We start from the raw sequence: 20844 nt of genomic DNA on the forward strand, positions 1-20844 counted from the left end.
CAGACGGAGGCCAAAATCATTGGCATCTGTGATCTCTACACTAATGAATTCTGCCTTTATCTATGTAAAAGGAGTATTTCCTCTCACTGATAAATGACAATTTTTCATTAAATGTCTCTCACATCATGAGAGGTAGCACAAAGTGAAAAGACCCCACTTTATTACCTTTGTAACTTTGTATGTAACGCTGCTCAGGACTCAGGGGAGGATAAAATGACAAGACTGAAAACTCTGAATCTCTTTTGTGGGCAAATCACTTTGTCTAATCATTTTCATCATTGATCTACACTGTTCATGTTATTTCAGAAGTGACTGAAATGAGCATAGTAATCCAACACAAGTGTCTTTCACATGGATGATGACACGACAGTCTTCTCACATGACTTACTTGGTTTTGTAGGATCCAGCAATGTAAGATGCTCAAGCACTTCAGGGTCCTTGCTTGGTCAAAGGTGAATTTTTTTTAGCTACCAATTCATGCAGCTTAATCAGCCAGCTGTCCCTGAGAGTTTTCAACCTTCTTTAAGCTCACCTAATCCAGGTGACAAAATTTGTAGAAACAATAAAGTCCTCTCACTCTCCTTTTCCTTTCTTAGAAGGTTAGTAATTTAAGAATATTGCTACCTTGCTTGCTATTCAGCTACTGAAATTGCAACTGAAGTCTCTCCCTGAGCAGAGGAGACTCGCTGCTCATCTGTTTGATCTTCTGTGCCCTCCTCACAAATTGTAGGGAAGACATCAGATGTTGCCAGACGAGCATTTTGCTCTTGACCGTGTGGTCGGGCACATCAATCAACGCACCCATAGCTTTGCCTGTGCCGCAAACACAGCAGGTTGATTTGTAAGTGTTGTTCCACGCCGTACAAAGCAGAACGTGCCTTTGATTACCCGGGACACTACATCTACACGCCGCTTCATTTTCAGCTGCGCTTGCGCTAACAACGCCAAAGGCCCATCTGCTTCCTGCGGTCCAGTGGCAAAGAGAAAGCCACCGGCCCACCGGCGCGCTGGGGACACGCAGCTGGTCTCACCAAGCAGGAGCTTGGACAGGAAGGGAAAACCAAATCCAATGCCTTCAGGTAGTTTTCGAGGACCAGTGGGCCACACCTACATAAATTCAGCTCCGGCACCAGGCTCTAAGAGAAAAATCCCAGGAAAGACCCACACGGAAGACCCCTGCAGTACAGTCTTGGATTTTTCAAGGAGGAAAAGCCACTCTGTCACATGTATTTTTAACTGACTGTTAACCATAAAACCTCACGCATTTACCTAGCACTTGAGTTTTTTTCCTGACACAACAACAGCACAGAAAATAAGGAGGAAGGAAGCTTCCTAGGTCTCTGCAGCTGCCTCCGCCCCGACGGGATTTTCTCGCGGCACGCCCAGGATAGGATTGATGCAACGTAAAAGAAATTTTGGCGCCTTCTTCTGACTGACCTCTATAACTGTTTGTGTGGCTTAATAGCGTGTATTATTAGTGTGTATTGAAAATCGTGTGACCGAAGTTTTGTTGTGTTTTGTTTTTTTTTTCATTTAGAAGGATGGGGAAGGTGGGTTTTTGCCAAGAATGGTCAAAGTTATCAGAGTCGAGGTCAGCACCAAAAATGGGCTAAATTTGACCCTTATCCCGAAGTGTGGTGCAGAGAGACCCCTTCCCTTGCCCACGCTAAGCAGCGGCCATTTGTGTGAGTTACGTCCCCAGAAGCTCCTCTGACGTCCCACTCCGTCCCTCACGTCCCAGGCCAGCAGTATGGGGCAGAGGCTGCTGCCTCACACAACCAGCGCTGGGCCCTGGCTCCCCCCCAGCCCCCCGTATGCCCCCTCGGCTTCAGCTCCGTGCCCCTCCCGGGCCTCACCGCCCCCCAAAACCGGCCCCTTGCCCCCTCTCAGCGGGCGGCGGGGCTCAGAAACCCCCCGCTTACTGGCGGGAAGGCGAGGGCAAGAAAGGGCAGCGGCGCCCACAGGGACGCCCGCCAGGAAATGGGCAACCGCAGCCCACCCACGTTTCTCGGCACCGACGGGGCGGACGTTCCCCGCGCTAGGAGGCGGTGCGAGCCGAGCACCGTCCCGCCGGGGATGGAGGAGGAGGAAGAGAAGGAGGAGGTAGAGGAGGAGAAGGAGGAAGAAGGGGAGTAGGAGGAGGAAGGCGGCACGGCGCGGCTGCTCCTCCGGCCGCCCCTCGACGGCCGCGATTGACAGCCCCGTCACACGGGCGGGGCGCCGCTATGCAAATCAGCTCCCCTTCCCGCAGCCAACAGGCGGTCGAGGCGACCGGCGGGGGCGGGGCGCTCCGCGGGGACTCGCGCTTGCCTCGACGGCGCGGGCGCTGCGGCGGCACCTCGGGGAGCAGCGCGGGCGGAGCGGGACGGGACGGGCTAGGCTGCCTTGCCTTGCCTTGCCTTGCCTTGCCTTGCCTTGCCTTGCCTTGCCTTGCCTTGCTGGGGGTGAGTACCTGCCCGCTGGGGTGGGGAGGACGAGACGGGGGACCGGCCGGGCTGGGCTCCTTCACCGCGGGCACGTCGCCGTCGGCGGCGGGGAGGCGGTGTCCCGGGAGCCCTGCCGCGTCCCCGGGCTCCGCTCGGCATCAGCTGGAGCTCCCGGGCGCCGACCCCTCCCGGAGCTGCTGCGGGACGGAGGGCGGCTGTGGACCGGGCCGGGGTCCGTGCTCCGGCGGTGGCTGCCGGGGGGTCCCGGTGCGTGGCCGGTGCTCTGCAGCCAGCCCCGCCGGCAAGGCGGGAGGAGCCGCGGGGCTCTCGGAGCACTTTGCGCCTTGGCTTGGCGTAAGAGTAAATGAAACCGCCCCGTCGGAGCCGAGAGGGGAAGGCTGAGGCCCGGAGGCAGCAGGGACGCCCGGGATGGGGACCGGGCTTTCGGGTCCGGAGGGGCCTTGGCTGCCTTCGGGTAGCTCGGGTCCCTCAGAGGGGTGGCAGGGTTTTGCGCAGGATGCGGGAAAAGCAGAGGTGCTTTCGAATACGAATCTCGTTGTCCAGTCCCAATGGGTGTCTGAATTTCCAGCCGCCTGGCTTGCCTGGTGTAACGAGCAGTAACATTTCATTCACAGTGCTCATCTGTGGTTACCAAGATGCTCGTATGTGGTTACGAACAGCTCCAGAGCAGGTTTTATAGACAATCGCGTTTCTCTGCAAAATGTCATAGCTCTTGCTCCTTTCTTGGGCACCAGCATGGCCAGAGCTGCGGGTGGGCGCAAAAGTTTGTGTTCTTTGATTGCTTCCTATTAATTGATATTAATTTCCTTTCCTGCTAAGAAGAATTAGCGTTCGTGTATGTGTGAGATGATAGCTGCATGTAACTCTCTGATACCAGGAAAGGAAATGACTAAAAGAATAACACTGGCCTAAACCGGACATTCACGCTTCTTGTTGCTGTTCTTAGATGGTATTTTAGGAACTGGGGTTTTTTAAGCTGTCAGGGATCAAAATGGCAATATATGGCTTTTTAGGATGAGAATGCAATTCGAAGGATGCTGCTTTCCTACCAGTGGTGTTACTTGCTCTTTGAATAGTGTTATACAGAAGTGATGAGACTACAAGATGAACGTAACTTTTTTTTTTTAAATTCAAAACAGACCAAAGGTCTAACAGACAACCAGGCTACAGGTCATCCTTAAGAAAGGGTGGTTTAGATGCCCAGCACTTCTGAAGAACTTTTTCTCACCACATTTTTGTTCATTGACTGCCGTGTATGACCACTACTCTGAAACTGAAATTGCATGCTAATGTGTATAGCAAAATGTATCTGGTGTTTTGGCTGAGACTAAAACTGCAGGTTAACCATTGTTGTCGTAAGAGATCTTTTATGAAGAAGCTGAGCACGGTACGTAAGATCTCTTGAGACATTAAAATGGGGATAAGGTGGTAACAGTATCTTCTGGGCACTGCAGATAAGCATGGTGCTACGGAACGCAAGTGCACGTTATATCACAGTCTTGGAGATTTCTGGTGCTGTGGGGTTAGGCTCCATGTCTGACACCTTGCTTTGTACTGTAACAGCAACCACGACCTGCTCCAAAATGAGAAATGGCAGTTGCTGCTGGTGCAGAAATAATAGAGAGGGAAGAGAATCTGCTGGGTGAAAACAGTCGCCTGAACTGCTCCTCAGGCTCGCCTGTGCTGGCACGTACGCTGTGCTGGGCACGCAGCGAGACTGACCGTGTCACGGAGGTGCAGGGCCATGGGGAGACTGTAGGACGTCTCCTCATCCGTGAGGTGTATCGTAGCAGTGCACCTAAGCTGGACCCGAGAGAGGTTTCTGTAGCCTCTCCCTGTCCTCTGTGAAGAGCGTCCCACAGCATTCCCGCAGAGAAACGGCCCAATTTTCAGCTAGTTGCAGCTGGTTGACCATAGATCTCATGTGTGAAATGAATGGATTACTTCGTGTGTTTCCAATGTCAGCACTGGGAACAAACTGATCCAGAGCGCTGTGTCTCTCTCCCTGGTCTTCTGCGTGAAGTGAAGGCAATTCGCTCAACTCTGCTTCCTCCGGGGTTGTATTTTCTAAACTGTTTGGGGACACTGTCCCTTATCCGGTGACTTTCTTAGTTTGGGAGCTGGTGCAGGATTCAGACTGAGGCCTTGCCTTATTGAGGCCTTATCTTATTAATGCCTTACTTACAGAAGATACTGTTATCAGATTATCCTCATTTTAATGCATCAAGAGATCTTGTGTACCGTGCTTAGATTCTTTGTAAAAGGTCTCTGACCACAGCAGAGTAACACGAGTCCTTCCCATGCCGTCCTCATACAAGACAGGTTTTTTTTACAATGGCAATATATTGTGAACTTGGTTTTTAGCTTGCAATCTGCTATAACCCCACTGATCCTTCCTGCTACCAAACTAGGCATTTCGCTGACTGCCACGAAATTATTTGCACTTTCTATCTGTGCAAATAATTTCTTCTAAATGTACTATACCAGGCTCATCTCTATTTAATTCCTTTTTATTTTTGTTAGTACTTCCCTTACTTGCCAAGATGATCTTAAATTCTCATCGCTTCTCCTCCCTCTGCCACCAAATGCTCACTTCTACCCCTTTCCAGTTCAGTGTCACTTGGAGACTGTACAAGCTCTCGTTTCATTCCGCTCTCCAAGTTGCTAATGGAAAATATGGATAAACTCCTAGTGTGACAGAAACCTATCATAATGTGGGCATATTCCAAACCAGTTCTGATGGTTAGAAGACAACTGCTGTGTCAAATACGAAGGTGCTGGACCAGACACACTTTCCATTATCTTTTATCTGGCCCATCAATTGTCCTTGACTTTTTGATCATCCCTGTAGTGCAGGGATGACAAAGCACGGTGCAGAAATTACGGAGGCAATGTTAATTTCATCCAATAAACTCATCTCAGCACCAAATGCGGGGTCACCACTTTCATGCACTTTTGCAGAGAAGCCATTTCTGGTTACACTTGCCTTGCGGGCTTCCTGCCCCTCTTGGAAGCGGGTGGGGGGCTCCCCGTGAGGGAGAGCAGTGCAGCTTAGTTTCTACATCTGTTTTGATAGCTTTTGCTGATTGTGTCGAGCCTCTTGATATCTCGTCTAGCCCATCACACAAAGTGTTTGGCACTTCTCATCTAGACCATATTTTTGTAGTTTATCGCAGAGGGAATGATGTCACGTATCTGGGCTTCAGAAGGCTTATCACGCGTGCAGCTTTTGCTTTTCTGCTATGACAGTTAACCCATTAATTGTCAAGATTATTCTTGACAAACGTTGACAAAAGCCAAGGAACTACTGAACGCTTCAGCTTTTCCTGCTGTGTCTTTCCTCTGTGCCGGATTTGTGTAAGTGGCAAATCACTTATTTTTGAAAGCAAGAATAAAGCTTGCCTGAGCTTTGAATATGCTCAGTCAGGAACAGATTCTCTTAAGTACCACGGGCCAGTGTGTCTCTAATTACGTAGAATCATAGAATCATGGAATGGTAAGGGTTGGAAGAGACCTTAAAGATCATCTGGTTCCAACCCCCCTGCCATGAGCAGGGACATCTTCCACTACACCAGGTTGCTCAGAGCTCCATCCAGCCTGGCCTTGAAGACTTCCAGGGAGCAGGCATCCACAGCTTCTCTGGGCAGCATCCACAGTTGCTCTATCTTGTCTCAACTTCACTGGTTTGAAGAGACCTATAAACACCCATGGGCTGCTAAGTAGTGTACAGTAACTGCCATACAGCCTGCCAGCGCCTGGCATGTCCTGGGGCTGCGGGTATGCACGCGGGGCTGGGGGGGTTATTTCCTGACTGAAACTGTTTCGGTCCAGTTACAATTGTGTAGATTTTGCAGTAGGATCCAGAACTGAGCCTCATGTGTACTGGCCCACATGAACAAATATCAATAAACCATCCTGTATTTAATCTTAAAGGGATTTTTTGAAGTAAAGAGTACTTGATCTCAGATCACAGAATACAGAACACTATATTACACGCTTTAAATATATGTGTATTTTAAAAAGTAATGCTGTTGTGCTAATTCAAAGACATCTGTAGAGCACGTTGCTTCTGACTGATGATCACATGCAGCCTCATATTTCTACTCGGATGCCAACATAATGTCTTAATCACTTATAAATACCACTGTGTGGTAGCTATAGTAGTTATATAAATGTGGTATGTGCGTAGCTATTTCGCTGAGCCAATGTGTTTCAGAGAATCCAAGGTGATTAATTAGATAATGTCTATACTCACGGCCCTGTAGTGACAGCGCTGCATGTGAGCGCGTCGTCTGACTTGCTTGTGCAGTGACTCATAACGATGCCGAGCTGTAGTAATTGCCAAGAAATGCATGGATGGCTGTCTGCTGTTTGTGTTAGTGGTATGGTTCTGTCTTAACTATTTGCCAAGCCTGTGGAGGTCCAGTTCACACCCTCCTTGTCTCCAGCCATGTCAGTTCTACTTGAAGACCGTTGTGTTGCCTGTGGCAGGAAGGACGGGCACACTGCGGTGCTCAGCCTACAGTGCTCTGCTTGTACTGAAAAGCACAGAACGGAGAGCGATGCTGGGAGTGTTTTTCTCCCCCTTGGGTAAAATACAATCCTGTGCATATTCATCTATGTAACACTGCTCTGTTTTTAGCAAACTGTGTACGTTAAAACTGATTGGAGTCAGCTCACAGGGATTCTAAGGATTTAGCAAGCTTTCAAAATCTGTAGCTGCTAACTATATATTCCTTTTCTACCATCCTTAGGAAAAGGAAGTGGTTAAATTTGGGGTGTGCATTCCTGTCCTTAACTTCCATTTGTATATAAAAGCATGACAACTACTGGAAAGAGTTACCGGTTTTGGGAGGGGGTTCAAACAATGCACATGAAGACGAACTCTTTTCAATGGGCCATGTAGTGAAGACGGAAAAACTTTTTTTTTTTACAGCCTGGATACAGGCCCCCATAGCCAAACAAAAATAAATCTAGTTACAATTCCTCATTAGTGTGACTTGTGAGAAAAATGTCAAGAGGAAATACTGAGAGTCCATTTTATCGTCTATCCAGGATTGAAAATTTGTCAGTGGTGATCCATAGCTCTCCAGTGAAAATCTAGACAAGTCAGTGAACAGTTGCAGTCAACATATATACAACAGGCTGTCCTCTCCAATGCAAGAATAATGTTTATTTAACATGCGCTACTGTGTAGTAACAAGTTAAAACTTCAGATTCTTTCGTCAGTCTCATCATGAAGTGCAGTGTATATTATGTGTGCATTTAATGCATGTCAGCAGCTTCTCCTAGTTTTGATACTGATGTCTGGAATACCTGATAACCAGTCTGTGGAAAACACCAAGATGGCTAACCTACTGAATACCTCTCGGAAGTATGAGATGCACCCTAGATCCTTGAATTTATAACATGCTGTCGTACAAAAATCAAGAGTTACTTTATGTTGAAGAGATTGAATACTGGTAAAGAAACTGGGAAAAGTTAAAGAACCTCCAAAGCTGTCATTATTCAAGCAATTCTAGCCTCATTACTTTGAGTTAGAGGCAACAAACTATTTGAATGTTATTTTTTTTCCCCGTAGGCCTTTTCTAGCTTTTATGGTAGGAAGGGAACCACTGGAGACTTGGAGATTCTGACAACTGCAGAAATAGTCTGCAAAGAATGGAGCCATCCCTAGATCTCTGCATGTATTGGCTTGTAGTAAATAATGTGGTTCTGGTACAAACAGAGAAGTTGACACTTCATGCAAACTTTTAGAAAAAAAAACTGCGCTGAGACATTTGCAACTGCATATGCTTCTCACTAGGGTGACTGAAAGCATAAAGGAGGTGTTCTGCTGTACACAGGCTTTGACTGCAATATGAAGTGCATAGTGTCTAATAGTCTTCAGATTACATGTGTGACTTCTTGCTGGATTTCTGTAGCTTTGTGACTGGTGTTGTGTGTTAACTGATGTATTGCCAATCCCAAATATATTTTGTCTATTTTTAAACATTGCCCAATACAAGAAACTCCAGAGAAAATGTTAACTTCCTTTTAGTGAGGCTACAAAAAGATTTTGAAATGCTGATCTCTGTCATAGTTGTTAATACTGGAGGAGAATATATGGACATCATCTTGAAACAGCTCCAGGAGGCAAACTGTCCTAATCATTGGGTTATGGTTTTTGGTGTTTCCTTCGAGCTCTTATAGATGAGAAGCAAGAAAAAAGAAGAGTGATTTGAGAAGTTCAAGCCTGCTATTCCACCAGTGATGGACATGATTAGGGAGACAGGGAATTTAGTCTGAAAAGATTACTAGCACTCTGCTATGAGTCAATCAGAAGCTCTTTTGGGAAGAGGAAAACCTATTGTAAACAATAGTCTGTTTTCCAACTTAATATTGTCAAATCTATTATTGGACAATATACCAAGCAAAATGATTAAATCTGCTCTAAGAAAGACAGATGTTTCCCAAACAGAAAGATAGTAGAAAATTAGGATTAAATCCGAGACTCCAGATTTTAAATGAAAGGCTTCAGCTGCATTCAACGCATCTTTTTCCTATACATAACTCAAATTTTTGTGCAACAGCAGCACACTACTTGCCTTGTAATCGAGTGTGTTTGTTTGACTCAGCCAGTCCGAGTGGATTTCCATCAACACTGCATCCTCCACAAGAGTCTGGGAAGTTACTGGAATGTGCTGATACACACTTGGCTATGAAGTCATTCTGCCTAGGAGCAGGTTGTTTCCTAATTGTTCACCACTTGTTTCTTGGGTCACCTCTGACATGTGTCATGCAACCAAGAGCACATGTCACTGTGAGACAGGATGAGCTAGGTTGGTTCATTGTGGAGCAGGAAAGGACTTTTACCTTCTGAGGGAGAGAAGAATTGCTGATAGAGATTATTTTTAGCTAACTGGTTTGTTTTGAAATATTTGTTGTTCCTCAAATAGGCCACTTCAACTGAAGTAAATGCTTCATCTTGTAAGGTGCTACTCAAGGCTGAAAAGATTACTGAGTAGACTTTTGGTAATCCACAAGCTGGTGTTAACTAACAGCTTCCTTTTATGAATGCTGTAAAAAGGAAAAATGTACACTGGCTTCCTTCCCAGCTGCTGGTGGTGAAATATAGGTGCTGTGCTGAAACTGCTGCTTTATTTCACCGTTTGTCCCCAAACTCAGCGATGTGGGTGTACAAATCTTAAAGCTGAAACAAACATATGCGTGCAGCTTGTTTGTTTCTACAGAAATAACTTTTCATTCTTTCTTAAGTTCTACTTCGATAGCAGGCTGCAGAGTGCTAGTGCAGCCATGGAAATGTGTGCTTGTAGTGCTACGCACAGGATGCTCTTACAGCTAAATTCTGTTCCTGCAAATGGCTTGTCACGGCAAGTGTTACAGTAGTTCAGGACTCCTATTTGTGTGTATTTGGGGCTAATGGAGGGGGGTTTTACATCTATGCACAGTTTTTGATTTTCAGAGTGGATTTCCTTTCCTGTCTGAAATCCCATCTTGTGCAGACTTGTGTGAGGCTGCAGCCTTACTGCAAGAGGACAGCTTGCGTCTTTCTCATGCATCACGGAAAAGCTAGTCATAGTGGTGATTAATACCAAGAAGTAGCATGCTGACACGGAGAGAGGCATACTGAACATGTCCTCAGCTGACTGTACTTGTTGGGCATCTGGCTTCAGAGTTGTAACCTCTGCCATCATTACCTGGCCTGTATTTCCCCTGTGTGTGACCGTGTGGGTGTACACACCAGGATGGACTGCAGAAGGAACTTGATTTGTAGAAGGACAGATTTATCTGGCCCAAAAATACACACAGGGAAGTACATGTTCCAGTTTGAATATACACAGTATTTTAAAAGAAAATCAAACGGACAGCTAATCTATTAAAACACACACTCTTAGAATTAAGGTGTTTATACTCTTTGGGCCGTTACTCTAGAGTATAGAGCAGTTGGTGTCTTGATGTTCTAATATGTTAGGTGTATCTTAAATAAACCAGTGCAAGTAGTTGGATATATTTATTTGAACTCGTGTTCAAATTAGCAAACTTTTGAGCAAAGGCTGAATAATCGAATGATTTAGACCGGACCTTTGGAGGTCATCTAATCCAGCCCCCCTGAAATCACACACAGGTAATTCAGGTTGCTGAGGGCCATGTCCAGCTGAGTTTTGAAAGCTCCAAGGATGCAGACTCCAGAACTTCCCTATGCATCTTTTCCAGTGTTTCTGAAAGTTTTTTTCGTTTTTATTTTTTTGTTCACCCTTGACTATCTGGCTGGCTTTTCCCTTGTTTCCACTGGGGTCTGTTGCCTTTTGTGCTGTCGCTGTACATCTCCATGAAGGGTCTACCCTTGCATTACGCAGCTGGTGACAGCAATAAGATCTCCGTTGAGCTTCCTGTTTTCCCGGCTGAACATTCCCAGCTTTCTCAGCCTCTCCTCATACGTCAGGTGCTTCAGAACATCTGACCACCTTGGTGGTCTCCCCTGAACTGACCCCAGTGTGTCCACATCTCTTGCACTCAGGAGCCCCAGCACCACCGACTCAGCACTCCAGGTGTGAGCACTGAGGGATCACTTCCCTTGACCACGTTTGCTACTCCAGCCCAGGATGCCGTTGGCCTGCGTTGCCACAAGGGCGCAACGCTGACTCGTGTTCAAGGTGATGTCCACCAGGATCCCAAGGCCCTTTTCTGCAGAGCTGCTGTCTAGCCGGGGAGCCCAACTTACACTGCTGCACCGGGCCCTATATTAAAGGAGAGACTGCCGCTCAGTGTAAAGAATGGGTGCTGAGGCTATCTCTAACAACTAGTAATGTGCTATATATTAATATATTGCTGTTTTAATTACAAACAGTGCTATCAGCATGTAAACGGATGCAAACCTTCCTGAGTAACAACAGCATCTGATAAAGGAGGTCAACTTTTCTAAATACTGATCCATTAAGCTGAAATTTTTTCAAATGGCTGTTCCCCCTTGCTCTCCCATGCTTGTTTGTTCAGTTGTTTCAGCTCTTCAGTGTCAGTTCTGTCCCTGGCACTGTCAAAGGAATGCTTGGAAGTTACCGTGCTCTCTTGGGAAGATCTGGTTCCCCTTTGCTTGAGAAGGGAATTTGAAATGGGGAAAGACCACTGTGGTGGCATTGCATTTGAGCCTGCTGTTTTCCTTATGAAAAATTCCTAAAACTTTGCCAGCTTGTGTGTCTCTCAAAGCAGCAGTTTACAAATGCCCCAAATAAATTTAGTGTGTTCCTTGAGCAAAAGATGCTCAAGAAAGCTGAAATCTAAACATTTTCTTGAACCTTACAGATGTTTCTGGCCAAATATTGTAAATGCTAATCTGCAGAGTAATTCAGCATGCTCTGGCGTAAAGCTGAATAGGTGTCCTCTGCAATTTGTGGTGTTTGTGGCCTAATACAGTGCTGAAATACAGGCAGAAAGACATTCGCTTCCTGTTCTCCATCCTGCCCAGGCACTGTATGCAGATAAGGAAGAGCATCTTGAAAACGTGAAGATGAAGTGGGAAGCAGGCTAGGTGATGCACTTTAGAAACAGAGAGAAAAAGACAAGACTCAGGGAGAAGGACAGAAGATGTCAGAAAGTTCCAGATTTTTCAGGACTCTGAAGTTAGGTTTGAAGAGATGGCATTCATTTGTTAGGACAGCAGTGTGGTCACTTTAGCTATGGAGCCATTGCCCTGACGGGTACAGGTCCTCAATGCAGAATTGAAAGGTCCTAATGTTGACCACGCTGAATGTAAGTTTAGGTATGTAGTTTCACATAACGTAGGCTTTTAGAGCTAAGCACTCGGAAACTGGGAAAAACCAGGCTGAGGATTGTCAGTGCAGCAGTAATTTGATCCCTCTGTTCCCATAGAATTGGATTCTGCTGGATTTATTGGATCACGGAGATCGTGAGTGATGCTGTACAGATCATTGGAGACGAGCTTCTCACAGGCAGCCTCGATCCATGTGTTCATTCACTGACATCCAGCTTGTTACTTCGCTGTCTTACTCAGCCAAGTGCCCGAGGCTTGCAGCAGTGACCGAAGTCAGAAGGAGCTGACTTCTGAACATACCAGGTACAAAGAACTGCGCTTCATGTGTCTCAAGTGGGTGCCATAACTCATCAAGAGTGATAGTGTTGTCCTTAATCACTTCGGGCTGAAACCTATGTCTGTGGATGGGGCTGTTAGATCTGCCCTCCCCCAAAGGACTGGTATGAGTTTATGGAGTTTTCTAGGGATTTCACAGGAGAAATCCCTGAGGAAATCAACAGCAGTAACATAGTAAATGCCCATGAACTGAATGATGAATATTAAATTTTACGTTGTACAACTTTTATTCAGCACATACAGACTGTAGGCAGAGACTTGGTAGATTAGTGATATTTTTATAGAGATGCTGCAGAATTAGCATACACGTGAACATATTACAGCATTAGTATTTTCATGTTGTGAATTACCATGTATGTGCTTCTCCATTTCTTCCTGTTTTTATTTTATCTAACACCTTAAAATAGTTCTGGGTGAGAAAGACAAATTGCAGGTTACACTTTTGAGAATAGGGGGAAGGAAGGGTAAACCTATTCCTGCAAAATTGTGAGTATATTACGCAGGAGCTCTTACTCAGCGTGGTTTTCTCTTTGTGTTTTCTTTGTCAAGCTCAAAAATAAAGTCTAATTATTGTTGGGCCAGTTGGAATCTGCTCTCTGTGGATGGCTGATGAAGTTTAGTTTTTCTGAAGTTCAAACAATGGTTAGCACAAATGCAACATAGTCCTGCACACACATGATTTAGTTTACATGAATGGCAACTTGCTGCTGTGGATTGCCATTCTGAAGTCATGAAAAACATTGTTTGCTGTTTCCAAATGTAGATGCTAAACACAAAAAGAATCAGCTGATGAACACCACACATGGCAGTTCAAGGATCAGACTAGAAGTGGGAGGATCATCAGCTCCGGGGAAGCCAGTGAGAGTCAGGAGTGCAGTCAGACGAGTGATGTGACTGGTTTTCAGAGCCACATCTGCATTTCAGGTGAAAAGCATCTCAGAAACAGCTAGTGATTAGAAGAGATCTAAATGATCCTGAGATTGTCAGATGCCTCTGTTCCTGTTCCACCATGCTGTCTAGAAAATGGTCCACTATTTCCAGACAGGAAGGGTAGATGTTCTCACTGTCTCAGTGCGTTGACGCAGACTTGGTCATACAGTTCTAAAGCCAAGTAAACCTGACTTTTAAGCTGCACCACACTTTTTTATTTTCTTTTAGATGGGGAGTTTTCATCTTGATGTTGTGACATGAGGTGAAAGTCTTGATTTTACTATTATTGAGGGAGGAGGTAGAAAAACCTTTCATTTCCTAAAGCTTTCTCTATATGATTGAGTTGAGTCTATGTGGCTTATGTTTTAAATTCGAACAATTATCTTACATGTGTGGATTTGTGAATGAAAGCTCTTCTCTAAGGATATTAATGGATTTTCTTGGTTTACACTCCTTGGTAGAATTGCACGAAGAATTGGTTTAAGTTTAAATTCACTTTTTTGCTTCTGTGTAAATGTGATCTTAATCGGGACACTTCTCAAGACCAGTACATACCCCAATGAACTACACAAACCCAAGAGGCTGTGTCTGTGATGGAATTTTTCCCATCTCCTCCCTAACATCTTTAACACAATGACAATCCCATAAAATGTGTTGTAAACTTGCAGTTTTAATTCACATTATATCTAGACCTATTATAGCAGCCTCCCAGTACCCTAAGGGGGCCTACAAGAAAGCTGGAGAGGGACTCTTTACAAGGGCATGAAGTGATAGGACAAGGGGTAATGGCTTTAAACTGAAAGAAGGTAGGTTTAGATTAGATATCAGGAAGAAATTCTTTACTCTGAGGGTGGTGAGGCACTGGCAGAAGTTGCCCGGAGAAGCTGTGGCTGCCCCCTCCCTGGCAGTGTTCAAGGACAGGTTGGACAGGGCTTTAAGCACCCTGGTCTAGTGGAAGGTGTCCCTGCTCATGGCAGGGGGTTGGAACTAGGTGATCTTTAAGTTCCCTTCCACCCCAAACCATTCTATGATTCTATGATTATACTGGCTATGTACACAGGCGACTTTTCTTAACCTGCGAATAACTGAAGGGATGTGTTGTTCACAGTGGATAGCATGTTTCAAAATGCTGTGAAGATACTTCAGTTCCTGGAAAAACAAAAACGAATCCTCCAGACACAGAGATCTGGAGATAGCCTGCTTGGTGCTGCTTCTTAACTTGGTTCTCTTTCTTGTTAATTTAAACAAGGTCATGGGATATACAGCTTTTGTGATGGGAAATTTTCAGCTTCCTGCTTGCTGTAACACTTGGTGCAGGGTTCTTGCTGAAGCTTTCAGATTTCACTTTCTGCAAAGACTTTAGGTCTGGAGTTTCAAGTAAACAACATACTTAAAGGAGACATGTTTTGTTACCACGTAACTGGTCTGTACAGATTACTCATTCTGTGGCTTTTTAATGAAATTTGTAGTTAGGACGTCTGAGACAAATGCACAGAAATCTGATCTGTAACAACGGTGTTAACTTTATTCCTTCAGTAGGATGTTTCCATCATACAAAACAGAAGGGTTGGATGGATGGTTTTACTTACAAAATGGTGCTATTGCTGTGTCGTTTTGTTTGATGCCTGGTACACTATGAGCAATGACAGCATGTGGAGACCCTAAACTTGCCTTTCCTTTTTTTTTGATTCTATCTTGATACTTTTCACATCCTTTCTCGAAACTTTTCTTTCCCAAATGTATGAGTAAATGCCATTTCTGTTTCTGAGAGGCTTCCTACTGTTCTCCCAGGAAAAGCAAGCTTAGAATGACAGAGGACCTGTGACATTTGGGGCAGCTGATGTAATGAAGGGTTAAGATCTAGAGATTTCTCTAGTGAGCAGCGGTGGGAAACATCCAGTTATTAACAGGTCTACACATACTGATAGCTGAAGGCTTCCTATCATTTGCTCAAGAGTTTGGGGTTTTTTTTCCAGGTGAAAGACTTGTATTTTTGGGGGGGCTGAGGTCTGTCTTATTATTCTTTTGGATTTGTCTTCAGGATTTGTTGTCTTCTCTCTTGCAGTTTTTTTAGTTTCAAAGCTTTGTAGTTTTTAGCTTCTTTTTTTACTCAAAAGAGTGTTCTAGCACCAGTTTTGGGTCTGAGATCCATCACTGTATTTTTATTTGTACTGTGTACAAATTTAAAATCTGATATTTGGGATTATCTTTGTTGTTGTTATCTATGATGTAGTTATTAGTTATGAACTTTCAAGTCTTGTAAAGCAGTATTTTATTTACTTTAAACTTCTTTCCTCCCGTTCCTCTGTTTTACAGGCAGGATGAAAGACCGGCTAAACGAGCTGCGTGAATTTGCCAGGTTACACAACCAACAGTTTACTGATAATGAAGATGATGAAAATTCACCCCGTGATGTTCTCCTTTATGAGACTGACTATGCCTTGGAAATTCTTCATAAAGACATACAGAACATCCGGACAGAAAACGACCACCTAAAAGAGGATGTCAAGCGGCTCAGAAAGCAAAACAGCCGCTTCCTTACTTCCATGCGCCGTCTTAGTAGTATCAAACGAGATACTAATTGTATTGCCAGAGACATCAAGGCCCGCGGAGAAAGCATCCACAGGAAACTCCAGGTAATGAGAGATTTCAGCGAGGATGCGATAACAAAATACGGGGCAATGTCTGTCATTGCCAGGGTAGCGAAGAACCACTACGTTGACCTCATGCACGCCTTTCAGGAAGCTATGTTTGAATACAATGCAACAGAGATGGACCAACGGGAGAACTGCAAGATTCGAATTCAGCGGCAGCTAGAGATCATGGGCAAAGATGTTTCTGGCAACCAGATTGAGGAGATGATCGAGCAAGGCAAGTGGGACGTCTTCTCTGAGAATCTCTTGTCAGACGTTAAGGGGGCTCGCTCAGCCTTAAATGAGCTAGAGACACGTCATAAGGAGCTGGTGAAGTTAGAAGGTCGCATTAAGGAAGTTCACGAGCTCTTTCTGCAGGTGGCCCTGCTCGTGGAGGAACAGGCGGACACCTTCGATGTCATTGAGATAAATATGCAAAATGTGGAGGACTATGTAGGAGAAGCCAAAGAGCAAGTGAAAAAGGCTTTGGAATACAGAAGAAAACACCCCCTCAGAACAATCCTCTGCTGCTGCTTATCCTGTTGTAGAAGGTGACTATCCCACTGAAGCTATCACGGACAGACTCAAATGTCTTCAGGATGAGGCATTCTTCCCAGTGACTTTTCTGTAATGACAGCCTCTAGAAACAGAGGAGCTATTTTGCAATTGTTTTCGTTCATTGCCTTTTTCCTGAATGTGCTGAAGGCCGTTCTATTTGAGAGCTCCTAGAAATGTTGATAAAACTATTTTTAAGCTATTTTTAATTGAAATGTACTCTGTTGCTGTAACTAGAGGGGCAAGAAGATCTCTGCAACGATACTTGTTTCAGATAGGCAAGAAAGAGCAATGAATGATGGACTGATAACTCAGCCTAGGGAAGATGAGAAATTTCCAGAAGTAACTTTATTCTTATTTGCCAAAGTGAGTCTGCAGGCGGTGCAGCCTGGGGAATCACAATACACCATAGAATCAGGAGGTTTCAATTTTAACTAGTTTGGAGCCTGCTTGATGCAAATACTTGAACAGATTTTTGCTCTGTTTATTTGACAAAATACTGAGCCCATTAGCAGGAGCAGGACACAGAACTAGTTTCTGTTTCAACTTGATTTCCGTCTGTCACGAATCTTAACAGAAGTAACTGCACCTTAAATTATAACATGCACATTTTTCTCTGTTTGTGTGCAAGTGATTTCTCCATTTTGAGCACCCACAACTTTGTCAAGGTGGCTAGAAGCAACACTGAGGCATCTCACCGACTTTCAACTTGAGCCACTCTCTGTGCTCTTAATTTCAGAACTGCCATGCTTTTATGCTTCCCATACATTTTTCTGCCAATTAACACTTCAGCTGGAAAAGATGCATGCAGTGGCCTTCTGCAGAAGCACCCATAAGAAGACAACAGTTGGGGGGGCAAAGAAAGCATTTTAGGGTCTCCCGTGCTGGCACATACACACAAGCAGTTTTAGCGGAAGAATTATCCTGTCAATAGACTTTTATTTTTTTTATAGGCATTGATTTAATACGGATTTTTTAATATATATTTTAAATAACATGAAGAAATAAATTTATTTATTCCATTTTACTGATGTACAAAAGCTAAGGCTCTTCTGCCATTATTAGGAAGTCTCCACCTGGGAAAGAAAATAGATGTATTTCTTCAGTACACCTGAAGAAGAAAGAAAACATTTTAATGTCATTTCAGTGCTCTTTTCAAGCTTAAAAGCAATCTCTCCTTTTGTATAAGGGGAGTCTGCCTGCAGTAGGTTTGGAATATGAGGAGGGAATAGAAAATTTGCAGCCCTGGAAACCAATGAACACTGTCAGTGAAGCATATATTCATAAGGTCTGGGGAGTGATTTTAACTCCTGCTTTTGGAGGTTTTCCAACTATAATATTTCTAGGTGGCTTCCTGATACACTGTGATCTACTGCTGTCCTTTGAATTAACGCAGGACATTTTTTCAGAAGTTAGTGACCATTTTTAAAAACTCTGATCCTACTTGTACCTCTTTTAATAAATAGATTTAAACATTTCAGCTATTTTGCATTTGGGAGTTTTCCTCGGGAGATGCTCACAGCCATCTTCCTGCACCAATCACAATGAAACGTTTCCTTTCTGACCTTTTGCACACTAATTCTATATGTGAAAAAATACCATACATTTCTTACTATTTATATTGATATAGCAAACCAGCAAAATAAATTCAGCTTCGAAGCTCTCATACCCTAGTGGGAAATGCTTCGTAGCCAGACAGGCTTTTTTACACAAATAGAAACTATATGGATAACTTTTCTCAGAAACGGAAAGTCTCTTTTGCTGAAGCACCTGTCTGTGATAACATGGAAGAGTAAGGAACATCGATCTTCTAAACTAGAAGATATTTTGATATTCCTTGATGTCCTGATGATATCAGTATTACGCTTGCCTGAGGACCTCTCCAACAACCCAGGTTCAAACTTCAAGTGGGAGAAAGGAGGGTGTTGAGCTGGCACCATGGTAACTGCTTTGGTGCTACTCAAGAAGACAAAGTCCTTTACACTGCGGGTACTGCCATTCATGCCAGTGGAACTGTGCATTTGCAGAGAAATACCCTAACCCTCTGAGGGTCAGCATGTGGGCATAAATCAATGAAGAATAAAATATGTATTTCACTTCATCTGCATATTCTTATCATTCATCAATGCTTTTGATAAAAATGTGTACTTTTTTTTTGTTGGTTTCTTTTTTGCACATATGTATGTCTACAAATGGAATAAAATATTTAATAAGAAAAGCTGACAGTGCAGTGTTGTACATTGAATCGGCAGCTCTGAATAGTTTCTTGAATTGTCAAAGTTTAGTTTAAATGCTGCTGGACTAAACTCTGAGTTAGTGAAAAGGGCATTAAACAATGCCTAAAAATCCTCATCCTAATATATGTTGCCACAGTGACTCAAATGCGTTGCATATTGAGGTAGACTTCCAATAATTTTTCCTACAAAAAGCACGAAAAATGAGTTTCATACATTCAAAGATGATTCTTTACTGCAAGAAAAAATAAAAAGTTTACTCTGGCAGTTCTGAGAGATCTTGATGATTTCATTAGTAGAAATGCAAAGCTTATATTCAGATCTTTAGTCTGATTTGAGGCACGTGGAAAGACAGTGAAAGCATGAAGAAAAAGGTAATTGGAGACCTTGTCTCTTGAATTAAGACTGTTGCTGCATGGAAGAAACTGAGACTCATTGAACCACCAGCTTGGGACCCTTTAAAACTATTTTTAAGTTGCACTGTGAATTCGAGGCACTTAAAAAATTAATTCCAGTAACTAAAGAAATCGTTCTCTTCCTTGCAAACATGTGTTCATTGCTTAATACTATGTGGTTTTGCTATCCTGCAGTTGTGTAAGAACTCAAATTTTGCCAGACTTGCCTAGTCACAGTTAAACAGACTTTTGAAAAAAACCTGATCACACTATGGCCGCAAAGACTCATGCCACACAGGATGGGTGGAAGAAGATGATAAAAGTAGTTTGATAATATGCTAGCATAGTAATAACAGAAGCTGCAGAATGGACATCTTCATGCTTGCTAAAGAAAGCTGCCTTTTCATTCTGAAAGTCAATGGGGCTCCTATGGAGACGCACGTAGCATATTCCATGGTTGGAGGTTTTTTTCACTTTTCCCGGATGTGGCAAACCCTATAGCTGGGTTTGAGGGGGGAGTAGCTAAAATGTGAGAGGGGCTGCTGTAACTTTCAGGGGCGTTGGTGCTTTGGTTTTGTTTCCTACTGAAAGCAGCAGAAACTTCACAAAAAACCCCCTATGAATCTCAGCCCTGTCTGAGGAGGAGAAAGGAGAACTGGCAACTAAGCACACCTTGCTCCTTCTTAAAATGTAAAAAAAACATTGCATAAATGTAAAAGAGAAAAAAATTCCCATATTACAAAATATTTTGTATAGAATGCCGAACATCCTGGATATGTGTATGAGTCTTCATCTTAGTGGATTTTTTTCTTTTAAATGTGGGTTTCATTGTACAGAAATGGCAGTTAAACCCTTGCCACCTCAATGCGAAGGACTCAGACTACGGATGCACTTGAGCAGGCATCTCTCTAGCACATGTCTTGGGAGAAACTTCCAGAAGGTATAGTTCTTTTTTTTAGAAGAGAAAACCTGAGGCTGGACTGAGTAGCTAAGCTAAATTGCTGCTTTTCTAATCCAAGGAGGCCAGCCTACGTTAAGGATGTTTTGAATGCACAGCCCGAGTTGTATTTTATAATTTCTTGAAAACAAAACAGGTTGTCTAGATTTTTGAACCACAGTAGGAGTTTGGAATTGACTTGAAAAAAAGGAAAGAGCTACACATGGTTGTGTTTCTACGTCTAGAAAGATATCACAGATAAGATGAAGTCAGAAAACAGGATCATTTAATAGATACCATATGTGGCAATTACAGTAGATCTGTTTCCAAAGCAGCGTGATTTTCACATGGAGCCATGGAATTTGTTTCTCCAACATGTGAGAGGGCAGCAGCAGATCTGCCTTCTCCCATGTTCCTAGCACATTACATAGTGTCTGTGTAATAGCTGAGCCGAAGCCAGGAACAGCCAGCGGAAGTCAGCTCCACCGTCGCGCCTTACCTTATGGCACAACCGCTGCTAGGGCACAAAGTCTTAACAGGTAAAAGTAACTTGTTAACTGCATTTCTCAGAAATAATGTTAGATGTGAACAGAGAGCGAGATAAC

General features: G+C 43.9%; 1 protein-coding gene across 2 annotated transcripts; it reads left to right on the forward strand.

The window, feature by feature from the left end:
- Positions 1-2355: 2355 nt before the first annotated feature.
- Positions 2356-17618, forward strand: STX11 (syntaxin 11). 2 transcript variants are annotated; one of them, XM_075446358.1, is made up of 2 exons: positions 2356-2444; positions 15802-17618. In XM_075446358.1, the coding sequence occupies exon 2, from the start codon at positions 15807-15809 to the stop codon at positions 16671-16673; it is 867 nt and encodes a 288-aa protein (XP_075302473.1). In that variant the 5' UTR covers positions 2356-2444; positions 15802-15806; the 3' UTR covers positions 16674-17618. The 2 variants fall into 2 exon arrangements, with proteins under 2 accessions (XP_075302473.1, XP_075302482.1); XM_075446367.1 differs by lacking the exon at positions 2356-2444 and adding an exon at positions 12441-12522.
- The last annotated feature ends 3226 nt before the right edge of the window (positions 17619-20844 follow it).

Source organism: Opisthocomus hoazin, chromosome 2, assembly GCF_030867145.1.
Source record: "Opisthocomus hoazin isolate bOpiHoa1 chromosome 2, bOpiHoa1.hap1, whole genome shotgun sequence".
Classification (NCBI taxonomy): domain Eukaryota; kingdom Metazoa; phylum Chordata; class Aves; order Opisthocomiformes; family Opisthocomidae; genus Opisthocomus; species Opisthocomus hoazin.